This window comes from Corvus kubaryi, unplaced genomic scaffold (assembly GCF_017639235.1).
Source record: "Corvus kubaryi isolate FWS band 111438036 unplaced genomic scaffold, C.kubaryi_AGA036_p1.0 split3-131, whole genome shotgun sequence".
Taxonomy (NCBI): Eukaryota; Metazoa; Chordata; class Aves; order Passeriformes; family Corvidae; genus Corvus; species Corvus kubaryi.
Window position 1 is genome coordinate 1920163 of NW_024582083.1, and position 24641 is coordinate 1944803.

The 24641-nt window shown below is 38.8% G+C and overlaps 1 protein-coding gene and 1 long non-coding RNA gene across 8 annotated transcripts in view; one reads left to right on the forward strand and one right to left on the reverse strand.

Annotated features, from left to right (window-relative positions):
* The window catches only part of PALLD (palladin, cytoskeletal associated protein), a 192933-nt gene extending 171035 nt beyond the window's left edge, over positions 1-21898 (forward strand). For 6 of the 7 annotated variants that reach the window (XM_042014995.1, XM_042014998.1, XM_042014996.1 and 3 more), the window contains 9 exons: positions 44-94; positions 1486-1707; positions 6589-6738; positions 10640-10734; positions 15732-15864; positions 16847-17054; positions 17774-17939; positions 18686-18819; positions 19805-21898. In XM_042014995.1, the coding sequence (XP_041870929.1) occupies positions 44-94; positions 1486-1707; positions 6589-6738; positions 10640-10734; positions 15732-15864; positions 16847-17054; positions 17774-17939; positions 18686-18819; positions 19805-19977 (1332 nt within the window). In that variant the 3' untranslated portion in view covers positions 19978-21898. The remainder of the gene's footprint in view (positions 1-43; positions 95-1485; positions 1708-6588; positions 6739-10639; positions 10735-15731; positions 15865-16846; positions 17055-17773; positions 17940-18685; positions 18820-19804) is intronic. The other variant, XM_042014997.1, reaches the window with a different exon arrangement.
* Positions 17744-19806, reverse strand: LOC121658293. The gene is made up of 2 exons (XR_006013926.1): positions 19676-19806; positions 17744-17992 (listed from the first exon to the last, which is right to left on the reverse strand). It is a non-coding gene; the product is annotated as an uncharacterized LOC121658293 (long non-coding RNA).
* Positions 21899-24641: the final 2743 nt, after the last annotated feature.

Below are 24641 nucleotides of genomic sequence, written 5' to 3' on the forward strand. Positions count from 1 at the left end.
TGGTCTTCTTTCTGCCTCTTGATCTTTTTTTCTACCCTTGCAGGAAGCTCGCTCTGTTGGTGCTTCTGTAGTGAGTCCTGTGGATATTCAAAAGGTTAACATTTCCACCTTTTTCTGTCTTGTTTTTTTGTCTATTATTTTTTTTCTTTACTTTTTCCATTCTACTGTTCTTGGTTAATAACAAGAGATCCTCTAGCATTAATAACTGTGGAGAATTGGGCTGTACTCCCTTTATGAGGATGTTCAAGTTGTTCTAGAAGCCTGTGTGAGTGCAGACAGTTTAACAGCAATCATCGTGTGCTCCACTATCTTTGTGCTGTAACATTAACATACACTGAAATGATACTAACTGTGTCATGTACTTCATGGTTTACTTTTATGGTACACTTCAGGAAACAAAGAAATTTTAAAACTATCTGCAGTTTACAAGGTATTTCTCTGCTCTTCCATTTTTTACAATTATCGAGGGTTATGATTATTATGTAACCAGTGCTAGAAAGATGTCACATCATTCTCAGACCAGAGGGAGTGACAGAGGATGGGGATGTGAAAAGATGGCTTTGCATGAGGTGCATGTTCTGTCTTAAATACAATAAGGGTCAGAGACAATGGCCAAAGGTAATTTGAAAGAGTGTCTGAATTTCTGCTGGCTGAGAAGAGCATTGACTAATTTTTTTTTTTCCTGCGTCTGAACTATTTTACATTCTGACATTTTCACTGTCATCTCTAGGATTTCAAGCAGGAATTCTGTACTGCAAAGTAGACAGTTCAAGAAAGCAAATTCAAGTGTATATCAGGAAATCATAACAAATTCAAATAAGTGGTAGTGTTTCTGCTCTTCTTGTTGTATTTTCAATACTGTTACGATAAATTTTGTTTTTAAAGAAGGGTCCCACACAAAGGGGACCATAGCAACAGCAGTAAAAGGAAACAACTATCATGGACTCCCACCGTTGCCATTTTCCCTTACTTTTTCCCCTCACTTTTACAGGCAACTGTAAACAAAATAATTTTATCCTTCTGGTTCAGCCTCTGGTACAGTTCTATGCAAATAGCAGATGTAAACCATATGGTCTTCTAGCCATCTGGAAACAAAACCCACCCTAAATCTGTCTGTACCCTCAAGGAAATATTAGTGTGTTTCTTTTGTCTTTATGAACTGCCTCGGAATACTTTTATTCTTACAGGATTTTTTAAAAAATGGAAAGAAAGCAACCAATGACTTTCTTTCCCTTATAAATTAGACCTTAAGACAATATGAAATACAGTTTTTGCCTCATACCAGATGTCTCGATTGTTTCATAAGGAAGTTATTGGAGACATGGATTATAGTGGTTTTCTTCAACAAGATACAGTTTCCTTTTATATGTAAAAACTTAATGGATTGTTAAATATCAGTAAAATAAAAAAATCCAAACATTAAGAACATATCTTCCTGAACAATGTGTTGAAGCTGGACACTAATATCTACCTCTCCTTTGGCAGGAATATAAAGTCTCCAGCTTTGAGCAAAGGTTGATCAGTGAAATTGAATACAGGCTGGAGAGATCTCCTGTGGAAGAATCAGATGATGAAGTGCAACATGGAGATGAACCCATTGATAACAGTATGTCACCGTATTTTGAGATAAAGCTGAAGCACTACAAAATCTTTGAGGGAATGCCAGTCACATTTATGTGCAGAGTGGCAGGAAATCCAAAGCCAAAGGTAAGAAAAGATGGTAAATGTTTCTAGAATTTCTCTGAAGAGTTCTGTGTTGGTACTATACCATCAGGTTCTGGACTCTATGGGCTGTATCTTACAGGAACAGGAGATACTCACACTTGACAAGAAAGACTCCTATCTGGCATAAACTGCCTAATCTTTTGGCATAACTGGAGTTACTTAGTCAAAATCTAGTTAAAAATGCTACTATGAGGCTTCTGCTCTCAGTTACTCCCTCCTGAGACTTCTCAATTATTTTACCTGGAAGTAATGCTTCTTTCATTTTCAAAGTTACCTCCAGGGTACATTTGTAGCACAGAATGCAGTGCAATGCTAGAAAGCGCCATGTGAGCTGGCACAGGAGTCCCAAAAGCCACTTCATCTTGCTGGCATGGGTAATTAGTTCAGGCATGGCAACATGCTAATATAAAAATATGTGGGTTCTAGTTCAGAAACCAGCATGGTATCTCTCATTCTTCAGCATCTACACACACTAACAAGACTAGATTTTACTGGAATTTAAAAGAAGGCGTAATAAAATACCATAAGCTCCCATATATGCCAACAGCAAGATGAGACATGATGGTGAGGTTTTAATGATGAACTTCAGAGGGAGGGTTGGGCTTGGGAAGCATTTCCTTGTAGCAAATATAAAAGTACCAGTTGCGTGATGTCAGTAGTCTGGAAGAGTGCCTTCCTTGGGTAGGTTGCATACAACCATTTCAGAAATTGCTTGGCAATCAACTGACTCATTATGCAGCCAGCAAACGGCAGCAGCTTCTTCACCTCCCTTGCCAAAGCCAGTGTCTTCTCTGTGAGGTCCTCACAGCTCTTACAGAGACCTCTCATGGATAGGGGCTCTTGTCTTCTTAGACAAGGTCAGAGATGCCCTATCTGTTACATAAGATCTGCACAGAAGCACTCACATCCAAATCTCTCATCTAGTTTAAGTTTTACAGGTACTTAGGATTTCAAACAGAGATAAATGCAAGTGACTTTACATGCCCAGTGGTATACATGTATGATACTGTACAAGCTGTTAATTAAAAATAAAAGGACTTTATGAGGTAGCAGAGAAAGAACAACAGAGAACTAGGGTTACATTTACATCGGCAAGGAGTGCAGACCAGAAGAAGCAAATCTCTAGAATGAGAATCTATCCCTGCACACATTTCAGAAGGTTTTACTCCAGGCTAGCTCTAATCTCGTCCCACAGACTGAAGCAGATGCAGCACATTAGATGAGTTCTTGGAGCACATTTTCTGGCTTAGTTTCATCTGAAAGGAATCCAGTTCTATGCTCCAAGAGCACAACATGATGTGAACCACTGCAAAGTAAGTGGGGTTGATCGGTATACTGATATCAAAAAAGCACTCCTGCTTCAAACAGGACACACAGTGAGAAGATAAGCCCAGTCTGACTGAAACCAAACTTTTCATGTCTAGCATTCTTAGATGACCATAGGTAAGAGTCTGTTGTGCTGAACAAGGGTGGAAGACAAATGGGTCTGTTGCTGACAGAAGTGCAGTGTGTGCAGAGATACTCTTTCTGCCTGAGGCTTATGACTACGTTGCTAGGTGACCTATTATGAGTCAGCCTTAGTCAACTTCACCATTCCCTAATTTCCAGTTTCCAATTAAGGTGTAGTTTCTCTGTCTGATTTAAGACAGATGAAAGAGGATATCTCCTTTCCCTCACTGGGGCAATAAGGATTGCACAGCCAATAAACTGCATTCTTAATACTTCCCATAAAGCATGCCCTTACAGAGGAGCATCTGATGTGAGTGCCCTGTGATTCACAGCCGATGGTCTGTTTTCCTGCAGTGTCAAAGTGTGCACATTAAGAAGTGATTTGCTCTTGCACCTGGAACTATGGCCCTTTGTTCCACTCACTCGCAGATGCTTTGTGTAATTTGTTAAGTTGCTTGGGATGGAACCAATATCAGTCCTGTTGTATGGCTACTTGTTAGCTGGGCTTCGCAAATGTCCAAGGCTGTATCTCCCCGTCATCTGCCAGAGCATGCCAAGACAGCAATTTTGAAAAGCTCAGTGGCTGAGAGCTGCCCTTCTGCTGTCATTTGTTGAAGCTGGAAGTGTTGCTCGAGAATAAATTTTTTACTTTGGCAAATGAAAAGCTGGAAATAATTTACTAACTTGAAGCTCCTCCCTTCTAAGTATTCTGTCAGGTCTGCCAAGGAATGGCTTTGTAAAGGACTGTAGTGTTTCTTAAATCTGGCATTCATTACAAGGGATTTTTCTGAGCGGGGTTATTGGCTTGATTATTTTTTCCCCTGAACATGCCATGTAAATTGAATACTGATGTGCAAATTCTGTCTTCATATATATGACTTTTTAAATCTGAGTCTACTTTTTGTTATAACCTTTGGTGTAATGTAACACTATTTTCTCATCAAAATGAGAAACCTGTGGTGCTACAGGAGGGACTAAGGAATACTTATTTTTAAGGGATTATTTCTCCTCAAAATTAGGACAATGCCGTACAGGAGGTTAATTGAGACACAAATGTTACATAAATCTCATACTCCTCACTCTTCACATGGCTGAATATAATTCTTGGTGATTAAAAATGCCTGTGCTGCCCAAGATCAAACCCCTCTTTGTACTGTGTATCCCATTGTATTCCTAGTCATTACACACTGGTTTCTGAAAATCTGGTGCAAATAAAAGCAATCCACATGCAGTGTTCAGTGCTTACGTAGTTTAATGGTACATTTATTAAAAGTTATCCTAGAAAGAAAATATTTCACTGCAAGGGCCATTGTCTCCTGCAATGGTAGTGTTTTACTTATTAACTCCAAGTCAGATAAAGGTAATATTAAGAATTTACTGCTCATATGGGATGCCAGTGCTTTTAAACTTAGTTGAAATAAGTTTTGGACAACATATACATGATGTTTGGATAGCTGGTTCAGTTAATATTTGTGTGTATTTCCATGCATGTCTCCTGATATTTCTGATAAGTGTACTGTTATTAAATAGTTACTACTTAATGCAGTAGATTTCCAAGCAACATTATGACACATGTAAAGCATGCAAGTTAAAACTCATTTTTTGCAGCTATGTTGTTTTAGCACCCATTAGCATGTGTATATAAGTGATCAAATATCTCTTGCATCTCCAGTAAGTGCTCTGTCAGCAGACAAGAAGACATGACTAAATCTTTTGTTAGGACTACAGAGTCTCTGCAAGGCTGCTGACAGACAAAATGGGAAACAAGCATAACCAGCTATTGAGGAAATGAAATCATTTCAACTTACACATAATGCTTGTTAATATATAAATCATACGCAGTAATAAATTTTTAAGGAAAATTTCCACTCATTTTCTCAAAAAAAATCTCCATTGCTTTTTGTGAAATTCAAAAGTATACCCTTAACTTTCCCCCAAGTGAGTGAATTTCAAGCTTTGAAATGTTGGCACATATGAAGAACCCAGCAGATTAAACTCTATCAGGAATGGAATTACACTTTGCTTTGTCACTTCATTTCTTACTAGAGAGCCAGCACCCTTTCCTCACTCTTAAGACCTAAATTCCCACTCCAAGAATGAGACTGAGCAAAATGTGTGTGTTTTCCTCATGCTAAATAGTCCCAGCAGGACCAGGACAAATACAGTTATACTTTGAATGAGTTGGCCTTGTGCAAATGGTGTAGGCATCTGCACAAGTGTCTCAAATGCTGAACACAACTGATGTTATGGTGTAGTACACATTTCAGAAATGACAAGTAAATAATGTTCTACTTAAATACGGGTTTGGGCGGCTGAGTAGAGCGTTCCTAGTATAACATTTTTCAGATATTCCTCTGTGTGTTCATGCATACACAATATTTACTTTTGATTCCAGCAGATATCAGTTTGGGATTTTACATTATTATTATAATACTTTAAAAAAATCCTAAAAGCTAGGTCATTTTTTTTTCCCTTCAAGTTTGAGGCACTAAAAATACATTTTTTTATTGTATAATTCATGGATTACTGTAAGACAGTATCCTGCATAGATCATTTTTTTGGCTTATTGAAAGTATATCTTGGGTCAGCCAGAGAATAAAATTATGTATCAAAAGGACTGGAAAAGCCCTGTGTTTGATAGCCAGTGTAACTGTTCTGTGCAGCTTGGAACTGTGCTGGTGTTGGCATGCAGTTATTAACAGATGTCGATGTGCTGGTTTGCTTTGAAGAATTTCCTATTACTTTGCAAAGCTGTCCACTTGTGTAGCTGGCCTGTCACACTGGGGTGACATGGTTAGTTTCAATCATGTCATTACACTGAGCTGGCCCCTCCACACACTGAGCTGCTCACTGCCAGCGGGAGCAGCTCTATCCCCTCTGGCATTTTGGTCCAGTCCAGTCAGCATAATGGATACGAGACAAAAATGGGTGTTTCAACAGTGAGATCACGGCCTCATTTTATTCATCATTGAATTAATTAAGCCTATCATTATCTTGGTTTTTTAATTTGTGTTTTTATTTCCTGAAAAGAGAGCAAAAGCATTCTCGAGTTCTTTCTGCAACTTCTTCAGATTTAAGCAAAATAAATGTAAAATTAGTAATCTCTGAAATTAGTAATCTTTTCTTTGTAATGACCTTTAGTTTCAGTTCTTGAAATGTTCAGCCCTTATGCACCTGTACATTTTGTTGGAAAATGTTCAGGCTGTTGTTTCTCTTTGGTCCACTAATCATCTTGTAACTGTTAGTGAAAATGGCTCATGGAATGAGGAGCTGATCAAAGCAGTTTTCTTTTACTACTTACCAGATAGTTTTTCAGGAGTTCTAAATTCTAAAATTCTTCAGTGCTATTAATTGAGAAATTGTGACAATGAGCACCCACCTCTTACCAGCTGTGCTTTGTGTTTTTTCCTGCAGATTTATTGGTTTAAAGATGGGAAGCAAATTTCTAAACGAAGTGATCACTACCGAATTCAAAGAGAACCTGATGGAACTTGCTCACTGCATACTGCAGCCTCCACCCTGGATGATGATGGGAATTACACTATTATGGCTGCTAACCCACAGGTAAATGAAGGTTTGGCTCCAGAGCAAACATCCTTCTGGACATAAATCTTCAGAAAACTATCTCATCTCGCATATGCATGATTTAATTAAATGATGAAGTCACCATAAGGTATGCAAGTTAGATTTCTGTTTTCATCTTGCATCAGTAGGGTGGGACCCTTCTATCTCCAAGAGATTAGCAACTCAACAGCAGTTTTTTTCCTATGGTTTGAGGTTTCAGGGGGGAGGGGTGTCATTTTTTAATTACTCTTCCACTAGTTGTTTCAGCTGATAACATCTCGGTATTCTAACTGAGCATGGATAGCACATATATATAAAGGGAGAAAAAAATCCAGTTTACCAGCAGAAGTAACCCAGTCCAGTCATTTAACTTTCTTTTCTTGACCCTACTCACTGACTGAGGCCAATTTTTTGAAGTGAGTGGGAGCATATCACACCTCAACATGCTTACATTAGGCAGATTGCAAGTCTGTAAGGCAAAAAACATCTAGCACTATTATGTAGCAGAATGGTGTCCTGTGTCGATCTTAAACAGTGCTTTTCTGAAACACAGAGTGTTACTGGTTTAGCAATGCCATTTTTTCTTTGCAGATTTAATCCAAGAGCTGAGGTAAACAGCAGAACCCACTAGTTCATTAGACATAGCCAAACTTACAGGTCACTCATCCTATTGAAGGAGCTTTTTCAATCCACTTTTTCTACACCACAGCAAATTAAGGGGAGAGTTGCATGTGAGAAACCAAAGCAGTAACATAACTTTTGGGATGTAATGAATTATTTTCCTCTGTAGTTTGAAATATCGTGCCAAGACTAGGCCTGCAGGCAGAATCACACTGCAGAATAACAAACTGTATCACTGAGACAGAGTTTAATCTAAGCAGGAGTGTTGTGCTCTGTTATGCACGTTGCTAGGTTACTTAGCATGACGCTGCCTTTTTTGTCTCACTCTGCAGCTTGTCAGTCCTACTCATACTGCAAAGGGCTTGTGAATATAAGGGACTGTACACATGAGCAACACACAGAGAGCAGCTTTTGGGTAGATTCTACAAAATGCAGTGCTTTAATATAGGTAGTTTAATTATTATTTCTACATATATAAGTAAAAAAAATACTAATGCAATAGCATAAGGCCATGGAATTGTTCAAGCTGGGAGCTTTTACACATAGACTACATTGTTACAATACTTGGTACCATATAAATTGTGAAATTTCACAACAGGTTTAAAAATATATGCGTGCTCAAGGTAAGAAGTGGTTCCTGTTCATCTTCCTCTAAGTGTTGTCTCAGTGCATGCACAGAGTTTCACTGTGTAGTGTTACTGTGTGATCCAAAGTCTTGGAGAACTTGGTGAACAAACTGCTTTTGTGTTTGGGCACTGTACTCTGTCCCTGAATATTTATGGCCTATTTTTGAGCATTTGCTGTTCTGGATAATGCTCATTCGATGACACAACAGTGACCCAGGTTACCAGTTCTGGTCATTGATGGCGCTACTTTGTTAGTGGTTTTTGGATGTACTAAAATGAGCTGGGTTTGTGTGCTTCCCAGATTGGGGCTTGAAAAAGCAACTTTGTTAAATGACAAAATTCTGTGCTTGTGCTTTTTTCCCCTCTGTGGAGAAGAACCAGAAGCATCCTTCTCTGGCTCCCCTAAACAAAACATCTGTGTTTCACCAAGCCCATTCTATTCTTTTTTTTACAGTGTAATTCCCAAGCAAACATACTTATCTCTTCCACTATTTGCTTGCTTTTTACTATGCATTTAACAGTACAATGGAGGCAAAGAAGGGCTGTGACTTAATGTACTGGCCTTTCACACTCAAAGATCTGGATTCCAATTCTTTTAAGTCATCCTGAGTGGAAATAATTTTGGCAAAGCCTTCTCAATTCTAATGGAAAGTTGTCCATGTCTCAAAACTATCACAAACTTAGGCAAATTTGGCAACCTTTCCTTAGGAAAGCGAAGTATGTAAATGTAAGGGAGCTCACATCAGAACTCTGATGGACTGGTCGATATTTGCTAGGCTGTTGCTGTGTTTTGGTCATTGCTATTGGAATCACCAAACTCTAAAGCAAAAGACATGTTCTCAGCTGATAGAAATGGGTTTTATTAAAGCAAAGGATTCAGTTCATTGAAGCTCTGCCAGTTCATGCCATCTCATGACCTGGACTAACATAATAGGATTTATGTGTGTAAAATGCCTTGTTGACAGACCCTGGAGATCGTCCATGGTAGTTAACACAGCAGGCCCCATTGCCCACAGCATAAAGTGCAGTGAGCTGGAATTAAAGTTCTGACACACCACTGGGGTTTGTTGTCAAATTTGCTGTAGAAGTTAATCCAGAGCAAATGGACCCTGGGCCTAGACAAACATGCCTTGCCTGGTTTAGGCCTTTAGTTAGAGGTCATATCCCTTAACTGAGCTTTTTCCATGAACTGTATGGGCTCGCATAGAGCTCTTATTTTCACCTTCGTTCTTTTCATCCCACTCTGCTTCTTTGCACTACACACCCACAGTCCTCGGGCTGGAGTTCCCTTAGTTTCTAGGACATCTTCCCATTAATTATTTTCCCACTCATTGTTTCCTTCCTCTTCATCCTTGGACTTTTCCAAAATCTTTGGCTTCCTGCTTAATCTTCCCTATCCAAATTCCTTATTGCCCTTTGTGTTTCCATTTGTGACACCATCTTGTATTGAGATATGCAGAAATGATCCCAAACTATGTGTATTCATCACCTGCCAGAAGAATATTAATATGCAGTGGTGCCCAAAATAGAAATTCATTTGTTCCAGATGTCTTTAATAGTCTTATAAGGGGGAAAATAACACTTTTACATAAGGAATTGCTGTGGGTCTTGCACAATGGCTTATTTTAATGCGGGGATTTTTCTTGCGGACTAAATGGGTCATGGGAATAGAAATGGGACACAGACTTCATTTCTAACAGTTCAGAAGTGACACAAAAGTTGTTGCTATTTGAAGGCTGCTTGTGAGCCTGGTGAAATTGTTTTTTGATGGGCTTTGGACAGTTCTTAAAGAACTGCTATCTGCAACCCTGCAATTACTGTGATAAAAATATTTGTCACTTTTATGCTGACAGACTTGAGTGTGGAGCTCACAGCTTAGAGCTGAAATACACTGCAGAGCTGACGTGGATGTGGCCTTACTGCTACCAGCCCAGGGGGCAGAGCTGTTATTTATTAGGACCACCAGATGCTTTTACACTTACAGGGTGAATTCCACAGAGCCCTGAAATCGGCAGTTCTGGCTCCAGGCAGTCCCATCCCAAATCTGTTAGGACTAGTGCTTGAGGTGGACAACCTGTCTTCTAAAACACAAAGTAAAAGAAAAAAGGGGACCAAATACACCAGAGCCATGTTTTATTTATCATTCACTGAAAATAACCTGAATTATCACCAATGTCCATGAGCACAGCTGTGCCTTTCAGTGCAATTCCTCAAACCAGGTTCACTCTCCAGAGAGGATCTGTTAAGTACTTGTCATTTTGGCTTTTACATTAATGAGGGTTTTTTTGAGTTGTGGGCCCACCAGATCAAGTAGATCAATCCCCTTTGGAGGCAGCAACTCTGTTGTTAACTGCCAACACTCACCATGGGCCATTCTCAGGACCTTGAACTTTTCTTGCTGTTCTTCCCACTTTCCATACACAGAGAAACCTCTCACCCACATCAATAATAGTCAATAAGGACTCGATTGCCAGTGGTACTAACAGTCTTTTTCAATAAACCATGAATGTATTATAGTCACAGTCATTCCAGTCTGTTCCTTGTTAGATTGGAACCTGATAAAACGGGCAGGCAAAAAAGAACAGATCAGGTTGAACATTTATTATTACATATTTTAAGTCTTTTAATGTTGCTCCTCTCTATCACCCTAACAGGGCAGAGTAAGTTGCACGGGCAGGCTGATGGTTCAAGCTGTAAATCAAAGAGGCCGCAGTGCTTGGTCACCTTCAAGTCAGCCTCACATAAGAAGGTATTTGATGCTTTTTTTTTTTCTTTTAATAATATGGATTTTGCAAAATATCTGTGGTAAGGTAAAGAATGTGTTAAAAGCATGGCATTCAGGAAGAAATGTGACCTCTGCTGTCTGAAAATTGCTGCAGAGCTTGCATGTTCAGAAGTATAAGCAACCTCTGAAATGACATGACTTCTAAATATCTTTCATTTTCCCTGTCTCCTCTTCCTTTCTTTGTGGTGTTCACTAGTTACTCTGTATCTCAAATTACACTATCAGCTGTTGGGAAGGCTCTTGTCACTTAGGCTTTTTTAAAGTATTTTACCTGATTAGAATTCTACCAGGAACCTCTATCTTCTGCAGCTTCTAGTAAGTATTCATTTAAAGAAACAGCAGAAATAACTGCATGTCAAAGAGGCTTATTAGATTTACATTAGAAATATTTTAGTATTTCAGTATTTCATATTTCAGTTCAGGTTCTTATAAGGAATTATGAGTCATAAAGTATTAAACTTATCTTTGGTGAGTTTACAATTATTCATATATGAAGCTTTGGGTTATGTTTTTGGATCATTAGAAGGGAATTTTCCCTTCAAATAATTTTTTTTTCTTTATCCAAAGCATTTATGATGCTGTTTAACACAGCTTAGATAGCTTTAGATGATACAAAAAAATTCATTTTGGTTACCAGAACTGTTTTCAAGGGAGTATGAGGGCTCTGGTTTCTGGATTCTGCTGTAATGAGGCGTGTGCTTTGCCTAATGGTTACAGCAGCCATAGAATCTCAATATTGCCCAACTAATATACAAAGTACATGTAATTACAGAGTCAGTGTACAACCAGGAAAGGATTTCTGTAACAGTTAGTAGTGGTACTAGTATGTACTGTAGAACTGCTGCATGCAAAACAGGCTCTCTTCCCCCCACTGGTAGCTATAAAGTATTAGGACATGAGGCTGGTTGTTTAAAAGATCTTGTCAGACTTATTCCTGCGTGGAACAAACTGCAGCCCCAAAAGGATTTCCCAGCATTTCTCCGAGGTGGCCACCAGCTCCCTCTGCAATGTGTCACCCTTAGGCCTGTTAAGCCCAAAGCTCAGAGTGCCTCTGGAGGGGAATATCCTGCCAGGTCTGCACTGTGAGAACAGCATAGAAAAGGCTGGGGCCATCTGGTGTAGCCTGTCCAGTCACTAATGCACTTGGCACCTGCAGATAATGGGTAAAAATGGAAAGTCCGTGTTAACCCCTGAAGGGAGAAGCTGCCGTGAAGAATCACATTTCAGCTGAGTAAGTCAGTGCACATGGGTGACGAAGGGGAAAGACCTTTAAAAGCGAAGATGACAGGAATGTAGGTAGGGGTGAAAGCATCAAGCAGCTGCCACTCCTGCAGCTTCCTGAAGGACAAAATGTGTGTGTTTCTCTTTCTGTGCTGGACAGAACCCTCAGGTAATAATGGAGGAGGCTCTTTTCAATCTCTCCAAATGCATTCAAAGTCCAAAGCCATTTCTGGCTGGTATTCTATTTTCTCATGGAGACAGGCACTCAAGCAGCCACTATTGCTTTGGGTTGGGTATCCAGTGAGTAATGAATTATAAATAAAGGATTTCCATAGAGTAGTTTAATTCAAATTAGGGCAATTATTGGGGATTCTTATATCCTGTAAAATTACCAGGTGAAGGGCTTATCCCATTATCTTTGCCCTGGAGGAGCAGTTTCTGTAAGCATTCAGCACAGAATCTCTGTTTAGTGACAGTTCTCACTACTCCCACTGGAGGCTTCACCCAAGACTGACGAAATGGGAGCACATAAAACCTTCCTAAGATAGAGTCCTGCCACTGGCTTTTCTAAAGTAATATCCCAAATTACTGTGTTCCCCCTTATACTGTGATATTTGTCACATCTATTGCCATAGACTTGTGATAAGTAATATTCCTATGGCATTATAATATTATTTCTATAAGCTTTTCTGCTTGAGAGCAACAAAATCTTTTGTTTGCTTGCTTTATTACAAGTGTAATTATTAGCTTAATGAACTTTATGACTTGTACTGTTGACAGGCTTTCTCTTGAAGTATACTTAATCTCTTAGAGAATGTGTTCTGGCAGAACTCTGGGGTTTTATTTCGCTCCTGTCGTATTTTTCTGAAATTTGCTTAGCTGACAAACATCACTTTCTTAGCATCACTTGATGTGGCTGGCCACTTTGGAATTTTCTGATGTGCACAAAAGCTTGGACTCAGTCCCTTAGACGACAAAGTGCTCAACAAACTGTGTCACCTAAGCATGGCAGCCAGAGTCCCAAATAAATCTTAAAATGCATGAGAAAGTAATCTTAAAATGCATGAGATTTAAAGAATATTTATAAACTAAACATTCCTAGCATCCTGCTCTCAATTAGGGGATTAATTTGAATTTAATCTCCTTTATTCCAAATTAGTGATCATTACCATATGGTCAGTCATAAAGTCTTTTTCAGCTTCTTGCTCACTGAAATTCCCAGTGCATTGTGCCGTACCAACCCGTGGAGTCTCCCTGGACACATTTAGTATATGATGTCAGTTCTGCTGAAACTAATCTGTGCAATGTGATGTCCACATTGCAACTCTGAAGAGCCCACAATGAATCCAAGAGTATTCCAGTCTGTTGCAATTTGTCATTCCTAGACATCTGAAGCACTTGGCTCTAGTCATTTCATTATTTGTTTAAAACCACAAAATGTTTTAGAATTGAAATGACCCTAGTTTCACCTCTCAAGGCAAAGGCTTAAAAAAAGTCTGTGATTTTAGGGTAAACTTACAAAGAGGTAAAAAGAAATGCAACATCTGTGGTCAGATGTTCTTTGTTTTCCATTTTATTTAGTATAAATACCACACACACACACCTCCCAGTTTTGACCAGTGCTGCCTTTTCCTGCAGCTGCAGCAATGAGATGGCAGCTTTCACACTCCTGTGGTGCCAGTTCACCTGTTTGGCTCAGCCTCACAAGACCTTACAAAACACCAGTTACTTGTACTTTGTTGGATACTTATCAATAATGTGGAGGCAGATTTTGCACAAGTTGCTTGCACTGTGCAGCACTCACTTGACTAGATACATTCACATTTCTAGTTGGTCTTGCAGAACTTATTACCAAACAATATCAGTACAGTTTTTCCTTGTTGCTCTCTTCCATCCCATCTACCTGCATGAGGCATCTATGTCTGCAAAACTGATTAGGAGCTCACCAACTAAAGCTCAGTTGCTTATGAGCTGCAGTGTTGGAGCTACTGAAAAGGAGCTTTTGACATGTTCAAGTGGCAAAAACTGTGAGGTGCTTCAGACATGGATTTAGGCACCTGAAGAGTTACATAAGCTCTTAGTGTGTGCAGGGATGTCAGTCTGTGTTTCCCATTTCAGTATCCAGCCCTACATTATTAAGCAGTATGGACCAGATATCTAGACAACCCCCGCAGCCCCTCCATTTGCCTTTAGTTATAGCTGTGGGAAAACTGTGGTGATCATTAAAAAGTCAACATTTAACTATTAATAAGAGAGACTACTGTAGCACAGGTGATGCCTGGCCAATTCAAACAGAGCAATAGCAGAGAAAAGGGCAACAACAGAGCAGGACAAAATAAATCAAACTCAAGCAACTCTAATTAACCGCAGCCTCAGCAGAGCGTGCAGCTGGAGTGTTTATCTTCCATGCAGTAGTACAGCATCTTGTTTTCCAAGTGTAACTACTAAGGGTTTTAAGCTCTTTTGTTGTGAACTATTTTAACCTAGAGAAATGCCCTTGGGCAGTAGAAAACGCATATAGGCACCTTTACTGCAGCATGGACACTGCAAACAGCTGCCAAAAGAGAAACACTGGCAAGAGTTAACAGAATACGGGATTCAGAAAAGAGAATTTCACTGTAATGTGTCATTGATAAAAGTGGTCTTTGGAGGATATTTGAGTAGCTCCTCTTCCTTTACACAGGACGTTACTGTAGGCAGCAGCTGGCTTCAGAATGGAACCCACTGGAGCTGATTAGGCAAGGACAAAAATGGATATAAAATTTTGTTTCAAGATTCTTTGACTACTAAATCACACAAATGGAATAATCTAATTTCAATGGAAACAAAAATCTAGTTAAATGAGGAACCCCTTAGAAAAAGATTTGATGGATTAAATTAATGGGCAAGAATAGCCAATGCTGAAAATTGATTAAATGATACCGAAGCTTAAGGTGATTGATACTGTGTATGGGGACAGGAGTTATTTTTCTTTCCTTTTTATTACTTATCAAACTGTTTATGGTACCTTTATAAAAAAGAATCAGCAACCAAAGTTATTCTTCCTATTGCTCACAATTGAAATTCTCATTGTTTCAACTCCACAGTTTGGTGGAGTTGAAAATATTCAAGAATATCTCATAAAAAAACCACGTTAACTGAGGAATAAATATATCCACAGCAACTTAATACACAGAATTTTCTGTACAGTCTTCACTAGTGCAGAACAAGAGAAGATAAGCCTGATGTGAGAAGTCTCTTCTCAATTGAGATGAGTTAGGTTTTAGCTACTGTTATTTTCTGAAAGGGAACCGTGATTAATGAACAGTCCATGTACTTTCTGGTGTAATCAGCAGCAGTGAAGGGATTAAATACACAGGACACTAGAAATGGGGAACTGAAGCTACATGCCACGGCCTGCCAACTTGTTTTATTTGTATTTCAGTGATTTAAAGACTGAGCAAAAATACTATAATTTATAAAATGAATTAATATTACAAGCAATTATTCTGTAGCAATATTGTCTTATAGGTCATAGTTTGTCACAACATGTCAATTAAATGAAAGTACTTAAATAACTGCAGTGTCATAATTAACTCAATCTGGGCCAATTGCTACCAGAGCACTTGTGTAAATATGGGGTGATTATGGTACAGGTCAAAGAAGTGGTTTAAAATTCAAACCAGTCTTATAAGTGATTATGGTTCTTCTGATTTAGCAGAGAAAAAAAATAATTTATATTTATTTCATGTTATTTTAAGACCACGATCTCGATCAAGGGACAGTGGTGATGAAAATGAACCAATTCAGGAACGATTCTTCCGGCCTCATTTTCTGCAGGCTCCTGGAGACCTGACTGTTCAAGAAGGAAAACTATGCAGGATGGACTGCAAGGCAAGTGTCATGCAAAGGGTAGCAGCAGCCTTTTGATAACATCAGCTGACTCAAAAAACCACATTGGCTTCTTTTCAAAGCTATTTTGCCTATTGGCAGTTTCGGCCCTGTTAGTAGGGTAATTAATCTCATTGCTTATGAGTGAGTAAGTGGACAATAAAAGTTTGCCTCCCCTCCAATGAAAGTGCTTCGGGCAAATCTTAAGAGCTCACAGTAAACTGATTTATAGAATGCAGCTCTGCTGGGGTGTGGAGGGAAGCAGCACACACTATAAAGACAATGTGTTTCTACATTTTAAGTCCTTTTACTACTTGAGTTTTGAACCCCCATTAAAAGTTTCAAACAGTATAAACCTGATTTATTACTCTGCTGAGCAGAAATAATTCAGGCTTAGGTGACTTCTGTTTACTTTATGCTGACCTATTTGGGAGAAGCTGTTTGCTCTAAAGCAGTCCCCACAGCAAGTGGCATGGCTTTCAAAAGTACAAGACTTGTTCACACAGACCAAGCATTAACTAGTGCAGGTGGTGCTGTCACTGGGGCACACACCTCAGTGGAATGGAACTTTGGAGGCCAGTAGTTAGTCAGCTAACATCTTTTTGTCTGCAAGTTTTCCAACAAGAAGTTAATCTAGAAAGGAGTATCTTCTCATTCCACCTGAAGAACAAACAATAAAAAAGACAAAAGGTGTCACCCTGCCTTTTGTTTTGCAACGTATTGTTATTTAGCTTCTAGCCTATCTAAACACTGATCTTTTTTCAGTCGCACCCGTAAGACATCATGGAATTCAGGGAGTTGGCCAGAAAGTAAGTAAATGACTGCAACTGACTCAGTGTGTAAATCAGGACAGAATTAGATCTTTAAATCTTTTGGTACACTTGCAGTAGCAAACCAAACCAAACTTCCCTGAAGTAACAAGTCAGGACTCCTCTAGTGTTTCATGTGGCTGAAACAATTTCCCACTACTCTCTTTACACTCAAGGTTAGTGGATTACCAACTCCAGACTTAAGCTGGCAACTTAATGGCAGACCAATTCGCCCTGACAGCTCTCACAAAATGTTGGTGCGAGAGAATGGGGTGCACTCCTTGATCATAGAACCGGTCACATCCAGAGATGCTGGAATCTACACGTGCATTGCCAGCAATCGAGCTGGTGAAAATTCATTCAGCCTGGAGCTCACTGTTGCAGGTAACATCTTCATGCTAAGCTTTCAGACTGAGCATTGCCAGGATAGCGTAAAAAAAGAAAACATGAATGATGTCAAATGACACATTGAGGAGTGGGGGGTAAGAAAAAGAAACCTGGCAGTAACAGAAGTATGGTATATTTATAGGTGACCTATTCACGTTGTGTTGTGGCATAAGTGGACTGGTGTGTAATATCTGTGCACACAGTTAATAAAAGGGGGCTGCTGGCCTTGAGGCCACAAACCAGACTATTTCCCTGGATGTTTCTTTGTAATGACAATCTGTGCAGACCCACACCTACCCCTGGGCAACCAGTGGGATACAGTTTGTGCATCTCACAGCACATCAGACTAATGCCTTCTGGTAGACTTCAGACTTCTGGTAGAGCAGTTCCTTCTTCAGTTAAAAGTTCATACTTTTGTGGAATATGAAGGAGCACGTTTTACCAAGCATAGTGCAGCCAGTTTATCTAGTTGTCATGCTCTACATTTCAATTGTTTTAGAGAAGAATCAGCTTTTTAGCACTCACTTTTCCCCCTATTAAAATAATGATGGGACTGTTTTCTTCAGAGGAACCAGGACTGAACTTTGTGATTAATGAAGACAGTGCTTAGGTTTCCTGCCACTTAGGTCTTTCGTGATTCTTTTTAGCACACTGCTGAAAGAAAGGCTATGTTTTCATAGAAAATGTCAACATAACTGCAATCTTTATTTTCACAGCTAAGGAAGTACAAAAAGCACCTGTGTTTATAGAGAAGCTACAAAACACAGGTGTGACTGAGGGATTCCCAGTGCGACTGGAGTGTCGAATCTCAGGGGAGCCATCTCCTCAGATATTTTGGAAGAAAGAGAATGAGTCACTCACATACAACACTGACCGAGTGAGGTTAGACTGACTTAGAATAATCTCCCCATGTGTAATTTCAGTGATGATTTATCCTGTAAAACAAATAAAAACCTAAAAGGTCACGTGAACACTTTGTGTAAAGGGCATCTCATAAATATTAACTAGTGATTGTAATAATTTATGACATTTACTCAAACTTGCAGCCAGCCTGGTGGCTGAACCAGAAATAAAACATTACTTGTTTTCCATCTTTAGACTTACACAACTACCTTTGCACTCTAAGCGAGAGAAGTAGTTTTGCTCTTCCAGAACCAAGGCTACAGAAATTTGCTAGTGAAAATCAAGGTTCCAAAGGAATGCTATGTGCTTTTCAGCAGAAACCGCTTCATAATTCTGCTGCACAGTTAAGCAACTAAGATTCGATATTTTATATTTTAAGATCTTCCTCGAGTTTCTTTATCCTTTCCACAAAAAGTCTGGGTAAGATCTGGTGTTCCTGCTACTCCAGATGTCTTAATCCATAATTGTGAAAGAAAAGTTACTTCATATGTTTTTTCTTCTTAGTTTTCAATACAGGATATTAAACTGCCAAATCGTCAAGCATATGCAAGGCTTTATTTTCTACTTGCTAATTTCAGAGGAAGTTCCATTTTAATTAAAATTTTAATTAAAATTGGACTATAATCAATCTGTAACTAAGATTGGGTCTGTTTATAATGCCATTTTAAGACAGTCTACACTGGTTTGTGATTTAAACAGTAATTTTCTACTTTTCTTTTGATTAGCATGCACCAGGATAACTACGGCTACATTTGCCTGCTTATTCAGGGAGCTACAAAGGAGGATGCTGGCTGGTACACTGTTTCAGCTAAGAATGAGGCTGGGATTGTGTCTTGCACTGCCAGGTTGGATGTTTATAGTAAGTGGCTTCAATTTTTGTGATCATATTAATCCCCTCAAAAGCAACAGTTCTATAAGTTTTGGGTTGTTTACAGAATGGTTTACATTGGTCTCTCTTTCTTTTGTTTATAGTTTCTCCTCAATAGTAAACATCCACTTCAAGACAACAAATGCTCTGTCAAAGTATATTTTACCATCTTTCAGACACCTAAAGCCAAACAAGCTTGCATGCTTTCTGGTTTTGCTTAGTACATTAAATATAGCTAATTAACAACAGATAACGGCATGATTATATGATTTTTGTGGATCATTATTACTGTTGTTTTGCTGGCACTTCCCTAACCTTTTGTATTCTTTTGTACATTAGTCTGTAATACACCTGTGACAGCTACCAAAAGTACAGTAGATGTTTTTATGGCTTTCTGCTTAATTACTCAGTTTGTTCCAAAGCAGTGTCTTACATAGTGAATGTTTTCTTAAAGAAGTATCTCTTACCAGTCTTCTCATAGCAAAGATTAAGGGGGAGGGGGAAGGGGAGAGACTGATAAAGGATGGTTTCTGGGCTGGTGGTGGAAGTGGGAATTGTGAATTAGAGACTCGGCTCAGCATTCTTCAGCTTACAAGAGGTGGCAACAGCAACCAGATCATTTCCTTTTATATGCAACAACTAACCCTAGAACAGGCCTGTTACTGTAATATGATTACACAAGAACAACCTCCTTGCTGTCACCCTTCCCAGTGGCACAAGGAAATGTAGAAAACAATGCCAAAAGTAACACAGACTGTTGTATTTACTTACCACATTTGAAGGTGAAACTAGATGCTGAGAAAAAAACAAAACAAAACAACAATGCCAAGAAATTAAACAAAATTACCTTTGATATAATGCTTTTCTGCTTCTCAGAAATTAGTATCTCCTTCACAAAGGGTTGACTGAGCATCTGGCACATTTCGGTGCATGGCTCAGGAAGGCTAACAGTTTTTCTTTCCTTTTTAATCTATAGCTCAGTGGCAACAACCCCCTCAGCAGACCAAGCCAAAGAAGGTGCGGCCCTCAGCCAGCCGATACGCTGCTCTCTGTGACCAAGGACTAGACATCAAAGCAGCTTTCCAGCCAGAAGCAAATCCAGTCCACCTGACAATGCAGCCTGGCCTGGTAGAGAGCGATGATCTGTAGATTCAACTGCCGCTTCCATCATTTTCTTTCAAAGCAGAAACACTGAAAGCCATTGCCTTGACCAATGATACTCCGATGTCACTTTATGCAAGGGCAGACACCTTCATGTACAAAAGATAAACAACAAACACACTAACCATATATTCCTTATTCATTATACCAAATTAGAAGAATAGATAGATTATTAATAGAAATGTACACATTGCACAACAAATCACACTCACCAGTTCCTTAACCTTTGTTGCTTCATAAGCCTTTTCATAGAGGCCAAAATGCATCAGAGAGAAAGATTTTTCACTACATACCTTCAAAAGCAGTAAGTAGATGCTACACAATCTTAATGGTGCAAGATGTTTTCTTCAAGGCTTACCAACAGTTCTAAAATGGCTACATATTCTGACAGCTACGATGAACAAGTGCAATATTATAAAACAGGAAGGGACAAGGAAAAGAAATGCAAGCAAATGCTGTATCTCTGCAAACTGCTTTCTATACAACAATGAAAAAAAAATCTTTCTTTCAATGCTGTTAGTTTGGACATCAACATCCTAACTTTCAATTCATTTGTGTTTTTCCTTTTTACCATCTAGGAGGAGGCTTATTTACAAATGTACAGCAATGGCAGTCTAAGCAGAAGTAATTTAACTTCTGCAGAACAAAGAAGAGCTGACACATAGTAACAATCTACTCCAGATTAGAAATTGGTAACTAGATGGGGAAAAAATGCTGATAGTTTGAACCAGTGCAGTGAGTTACTGCAAAGGGGTGGGAGGGGGACTGGGCAAGAGGTTGAAACTCTGGATTTTCCGACAGCAATCTGTAACCTTGTAATGCTGCCATTCAAGATTCTGAAATTCTAAGGTGAGCTGAAAACTAGGGAGTGTATTTATGGGATGTTTGACTGTTTAAAGCTTGTGTAATATGTATGAGGATTTTAGAAATGTATAGTAAGTGAAAAATGGGTTGAAACTGCAATACGGATTTAAGTGACGAGTATACACCACAGGTGATAGGTTTGCAAATCTGAGGAAGTAGAAAATGAAGATAGGCAAAAACATCCAATTTGCTCCTTTTTGTTTTTTCTTCTTAACATAACATGTCTCTGGTAGATTTTATTTTTTCCTTCTCCTGACTGCAGGCAAATGACAACTCTTTTAAGGGGTAGAGTCTGTGCACCATAGGTGAAAAGCCTGAAGGCTGCTTTCAGAATGCAAGGCAAATCCACATGGAAGTGGAGCCCCACTTAAGTCACACCTGACTAGGTAGTTTTAAATTAGAACCAAATGAATTTAAGTTGAAAGGGAGGGACGAAGAATGGATGGAAGAATTACTAGGCCTGACAAGGAAAATGAGTGTTTGATGGTACGAGCTACGATACTTGGCTAGGAAAGGAAAACACTGTATTCCTTATATGAAGCACATATATGGTATCTTTCATTATTTATAATAAAAGTGTTGAAATCTTTTATCTCAGCTCATTTATTCAGAAGTCCTGTACTTAGGGTTTTGTTTGTTGTTTTTTTTTTAATTTTGTAATTGTGTACACCATATATTGCATTACTGCTATACGTGTATTGCTTTGTAAGTACACAAAGTTTGTTTCGTTTTTTAGTGACTAATAAACTTTAGCACACAAGGTAGTACTATTCTGGTGCAAGATATGACTAGTAATGGGGATGGTTAATCTAGATTAATGTCATAGTCTGTCAGGTGGGAATAATCTGATTTTATTCTAGAAGTATGTCATATCTTTTGCCAAATTTTCCTCAACTGTGACATGCTAATTTACTTTTTAGTTTAGCTTCACTAGCATTATTTTGCCACCTTTTATTTGTATTTATAAAAAATGTATTATCATTACTTTGGACTGTTGTGCTGATATAATGTGGGTTTAACATCAATAAATATTACACAAATAGAATTTTTTCTTTCTGGTAAAGATTAATAACTGTTACAGTACAAGCATGCAAATGTAAGATTTTAAATATTATTTAAATTTTAAATATTATGAATATAGATTAAATGAGGCCTATATGCAGCATCTAAAAACTACAGTTTATCAGAATAGTCTGCTTGTGACCTGGAATCTTGTTTGAACAGAACAGGGGAACATTACTCATAAATGCTGAGAAACTTTTGCCAAATAGAAGAACTGGAAGATACTTTTTTTTTAATACGTTAGAAAATATGCAGGTCTGGTTTGTGTTTCTAATAATTGCAATATGTCATCACACCTGATTCTAAGTAAAGGGCATGGTTTAAGCACTATTAAATTCATTTAAGAGCCTGATAACAAGACAATATCAAAATTTAAAAAAAAAATTACTTAGAAAATCCTGACTATTAACTAGTTTCTCCTTTTTTCAATGTGAAGATACCAGGAAAGATGCAAGATGATCCATTTTTTCTTTTGGGTTTACATTTCAAGCACTGATCACTACAAACAGGCTTTTGTCAGCAATTAAGTGAGCACTGACATTAATGGCAATACTGCAGCTGAAGTCACTGGAGTTGTGTCTGCTCACAGTACGTTTGGCTTGGGGACTAAAATACTGAGACTGCTTTTTGAGCTTGTTGAAGATGAGGTCATCATCACTTTTTGCCTCTGTATATATGTAGAGACACAAGTAGTAAATCACATCTCTAAGCAGCAACACTGTTTTTATGAAAACATTCAGCTGTTCTGTTACTTAGTTACTGGGACTGTTTGGCCTTACAAAGTCAGAGATAGAAGCGTGGCATAAGCAAATGAACTTCTCAAGCCAAAAAACAAAAATTCTTGGAAGCATCAAAGTAACTTTCAGAAGTTTAATCTCCTTCCACATAGTCCAAAGATAGTTTGTATGACCTGACAGTGTATTTTTGTCATTTTTTAAGACTAAAAAAAGGAGCCTTGACTTTTTACAAGACTTCCAGTTTAGGTATGGGAAGACTTCAAATTATTTAGGAAGCTCATCAGTCCAAGCATATTCATAGCAATCAAAGACTCAATGCAACGATGAGCAGGATGACGACAGAAACCTCTGTCAAGAGTATCAGCAGTGAGGTGCAAAATTCCACATGCATTAAGGTTTTTCCAGCTGGTGGTGCACCTTAGCACACAGTGCCTTTATCCTGCAGCTTGGAGGCAACAGCAACAATTAGTTAACATACACAATTTTCTTCCACCACAGCCAACTGGTGGTTGGGGGTCAAAACCAGTCCAGCTTGAAACCCCAGCTTATAAATCATTGTTTCTTTCTTTATCACCACTTTCAAAGTCTATTTTAATTCACTTAGGGTGTATGCTAAGAAATGCCTTGATCCCCCACATCTGGACAGCTACATCCTCACCTCTGCAAGTAGCCCAAACAGATTTCATATGTAATTACTTCATGAGCTCACATTATCCAACATGCCATGATGCTGAGGGGATCAGCTGCATGCTCTGGCTGCATGACCCAGCTGCCAAACCCACACCATGCACTACAAACTAATGCAGGACTAGAAATGCCTGCTTCGATTATGCATATTGGCTAATTCACTCTCTCACAATTCAAATGTACATGCAAGGGGTAGAATTTACTGACATTTATCTCATTCTTCTGAACTGACTAAAAGAAATGGCCTTCCCTCTGCACAGATTTTCTGTTTGAACAGAAATATGAGCATGTAAAACACATCAGGCAGATGGAAACACAATTCCTGCCCCAAGGAATTTACAATGTATTCCAGACATCACACAGTATTCTTTGACTTGTCTTAAAGCTTGCAACTCAAAATTAAGCCAGTTTGCATCCTTTAACAGAAGTGATTAAAGCATAAAATTATCTAATACTGCACTGTATCTCTACTAAAAATGTGTTTGGAACATAATGCTCAGTCATGTCTAGAGCAAAAAAGCCAGACTATGAGCAGCAGTACCTGTACAGCGGTGATTTCAGCAGCCATACAGATGGAGACAAATGAACTTCAGTTCAACACCACCTAGAAGGAGAAATGTTGTGCTTTATAAAACAACTGCAGTGCAACAGGTAACCCTGGGCCAAGTATGTAACTGCTATCACTTTCTAGTTCTGTAGTAGCATAAACCGTCCAGGAACAGCTGCAGAACAAGAAAGCAGAAAAAAATAACAGTACATGGCCACTGCACAGAATGATTACAACACTTGAAGAAGGAGCTCTACAAATCTCATCACACTGAATGGATTATGGTAGGACTTTTTCCCTATGTATTTAACAACGTCGTTTCAGGGAAACATATTGTCGCTTTTTTGGACAACTCTTGGCCCAGACATCACAGAGTATTTCTAGAGAACTGAGAGTACAAAACCCAGATTGCCAAACACAGGACCTATCTGAGCTACTAGAAAGGTGCTGGAAATACGAGAAGACTTTCTATACACCAGGCAACACACCTGTAGTCTATTGCAAATTAAGGACATCTCCATGTTGGTGTCCTGAAAATTATGGTGAGCTATAAAATTACTCTCCATTCTGTATATGCCTTCCAACAACAGAGTTACAAGAGCCTGCAGAGAATGGATGCAGTTCCAGTCTGCTGCTGGCAGGGACATCTCACCATCAAAAATCATACATGCACACTAAATGACATCTAAAAAAACCACGAGAAATTACTGTATTCCTTCTTTTCTCTGAAGTTGCAGGAAGTTTTCAGTAGAAAT